This window comes from Echinops telfairi, unplaced genomic scaffold (assembly GCF_000313985.2).
Source record: "Echinops telfairi isolate 266 unplaced genomic scaffold, ASM31398v2 ScPeMD7_31;HRSCAF=116, whole genome shotgun sequence".
Classification (NCBI taxonomy): Eukaryota; Metazoa; Chordata; class Mammalia; order Afrosoricida; family Tenrecidae; genus Echinops; species Echinops telfairi.
This window is the reverse complement of record NW_022103928.1, coordinates 28,080,361-28,083,495: the sequence shown is the minus strand read 5'-3', so window position 1 is coordinate 28,083,495 and position 3,135 is coordinate 28,080,361. Positions and strand designations below refer to the sequence as shown.

Here is a 3,135-nt window from a genome sequence, read left to right as displayed (position 1 = left end):
GGCTCATTTTATTCACAGCAGGGTGGCACTCCAGGGAATCGGGTCCATAATTACTCACAAGTAATTCCCATCAGTATCTGCCCCCAGCTTCTTCCCAGAGCGATGCAGGGATTGTTATAAATTCTGTCCTTGCAAAACTTGTCTTGGGAGAAGGACAGCCAGAATGTCCCTTCGAGGCAAGGGTAGTGAGACTTTGTCTCGCGTTCTTTGGAGAGGCTATCCAGAGAGACCGGTCCCTGGAAAAGGATATCATGCTTGGTAAAGTAGGGGGGCAGCAAGAAGGAAGACCCGCAACAAGATGGGTTGACACAGTCCCTGCAACAATGGCTTAAACATGAGAATGATCGTGGGGATGATGTGAGCAGCGGTGTTTTGCTCTTGAACACAGGGGGCCTGTGAGGTAGAAGCAACGCGATGGCCCCGAACCACAACAACTTGTAAATTATGTTGTATTTCTGGTATTTTAATGAACTCTTTCACCCCCACACTCCCCGGCCTCCCAGCCCCTACTTTGAAGGGGTGGAGTTTAGCCTGTCAATCAGGTTGCGGCTTGATGACCTTATTTGGAGAGGCTGAGGAGACACATAGCTCAGTGGAGGCAGGACACACACTCTCTGTGAGACATTCCTGCGGACAAGACACATGGAGCTATGCTAGAGTCCTGGAGCTGAAGGAGCCATGTGGAGACCTCTGCCAGCACTGAGATGCTTCCACTGCCACTGGATCCACAAGACTTTCCACCCACTGGCCTGCGATCTTCCTGCACTCAGTGTCATTGCCTGTGTTTCATGAGTCTGAAAAGGAATATATAGATTGGTATCGGATATATGGGCTAATATTAGACTTATGGACTTGATCTACACTGGGCTGGGATGTTTTCTTAATGTACAATTGCTCTTTGATATAACCCTCTCTCTTACACACATATGAGTCTCCCTGGATTTGTTTCTCTAGACTATCAGGACTAACACAGTATCATAGGCAGTAAGTGGGGTACAGAGTAGGTAAGGAGGTCTTACCTAATGACTGGTTTTGTTATCAAAATGTGGTAGTTCAGGGGTGCAGAAGTGGAGATTTGCATTGCACCTATGCAGAATCTGTGCAAAATCTTGGGACCACGCCTCCCAGAAACTCTTGCTCCCCACAGCAAAATTTCTTCTTCTCTGGGAATATTTAAAAGTCTATTTTCAAGTGGGCAGAGAGAGAGAAGCCGGTCACGGAGGCTGGTATGGATCTCTCTCTCTCTCTCTCTCTCTCTCTCCTGGGAGATTCTTAATAAAATGGCTCTATGTGAATACCCCATGCTGTGCTTCTCAAAGTAAATGTTTTGGGAAGCCAAGAACCCAAAACTCTGGTGACAAAAACAAACAACAACAGCAAAAGTAAGCAGTTGTCGTCAGTTCCCCATAGGGTTTTCAGAAGTAAGTCCCCAGGTTTTTCTTCCAAAGTGCTTCAGAATAGCCTCAGTCAGTCTTTCCATGAGCAACCAGGCCTGCTAACCATTTGCACCACTCAGGACTCCTTTTTCTCCTTAGGAATGTGGGAATGCCAGGGCCAGCTGGATGGGGGCCAACTATATCTGGCACCCCCAGATCTAGGCCCTCCCCTGGCTCTGCGCCATGGCTCAAAACCACCTCTCTCCATTCTGCCTTCCTGCAGTGCTTCAACCCCCATCCAGAGCCCAGGGCAACAACCATCCAAGAGAGACATGCCGGACGATATTCAAGGAAGTTTCTCTTCACTGGTCCTAGGGGATGGGATAGAGGAGTCTTCTCATGAAGTAGTGAAGTAGGTGTCCACACCTGCCTTGTCCCCAGAATGAGTGTCACTAACATCAGGTCCCTTGCCTTTGCCACCTAGGCCATAGCGGATAGTGTGGCTTTGGGTGAGTCACTCTTGCCTGGGTCTTGGTCATCGCCATACACTCTGACCGCTGGTCTCTCTGACCCACACCGGCCAGCTGATCTCAAGCTTGCTTCCTAAAGCTGCTAGCAGTGGTTTGGGGGTGGGTGGAAATGGCAGCTCTTTTGCAGATGGTACGCCAACCCTACCTCCCAGACCCATAATCTGAAGGGCTGAGACTGCTCTACGGTGCCCTGCAAGGAACTAGCTACCCACCCACTAACTTCCAGTCCATTCTGACTCCCAGTGACTCTCTCTGACAGAGTAGAACTGTTCCATGGGGTGTCTGGGATTGTCAGTCATTCTGGAAGCAGATAACCTCCTCCTCTGCCTGTAAAATGGCTGGTGGGTTCCAACTGCCAATTTTGCTGTTTAGCATCCAATACCTAACCCACCCTGCCACCTAGCGTTGTTGTAAGTGTACTAAATCCGTCTCCATTTTTGATGTTTAGAATAAAGGAGCCTGAAATGGACTTGCATCCTGTCAACAAAGTCAGGAGGAGCAGTAAGAAGGTTTTCAGCTGGAAGAAACCACCCTCCAAGAAGTGATGTCACCCACAGCCACTGAGGGTGCCAGCTCACAGGCCTGGACTGGCTTTCCCCCTGACCCCTTGCCTCCCTAGTCTCCCACCTGCCTTCCCAGCTTCTGTGTAATAAACAAGCCTGTTCCAGCGTCTAGGTGAGGCCATGGGGTAGGCTGGGGCAGGTTTGGCTAGGTTTTGTGTATTCAATGCCTGAAGCCCCCAAAAGCCCTCTTCCAGGTTAAATCCTTGGAAACTTGGTTCCCCTGAACTCAGGGGTTCGTCTGTGACTGCTTAAGAGAGTTTGAAAATTCCAAATCCAAGGTCACAGAGATCTCATGCCAAGGGTCTCAGACCAATGAAAGAGTAACCCCTCAGGAAACATGCATGGGACCACAGTTTGCCTTCCTAGCCCTCGCTGGGTGGGGAAGATTTCGGTCCAAAATGGAAAAGGGTTAGAAAAGACAGAGAGGGATGAGGTTAGGGAGAAAGAGCATACTGGGTGGGAGAGGAAACAGGGAGAAAATAAAAAGGAAAGGCTGTGAGAAAGGACAAAGTAGAGAAGAGAAGAGAGAGGGGACAGGAAGGATGAAGCTAGAGAAGAGAGAATCGGGGCGGGTGGCAGCGAATGTTGTAGGGAAGGAAGAAGCAAATAGGAAAGCAGAAGCTACCCCAGGGGGGGCTTCTGTGGTGCCTAGAAAGGTAAGGGCCT

General features: G+C 49.7%; 1 protein-coding gene across 1 annotated transcript in view; it reads left to right on the top strand.

The window, feature by feature from the left end:
* Positions 1-3,115, top strand: part of CUNH3orf20 (chromosome unknown C3orf20 homolog) — a 110,740-nt gene extending 107,625 nt beyond the window's left edge. The window contains 2 exon segments of the mRNA XM_045289984.1: positions 1,660-1,788; positions 2,355-3,115. Coding sequence (XP_045145919.1) covers positions 1,660-1,788; positions 2,355-2,451 — 226 coding nt within the window. The 3' untranslated portion in view covers positions 2,452-3,115.
* The last annotated feature ends 20 nt before the right edge of the window (positions 3,116-3,135 follow it).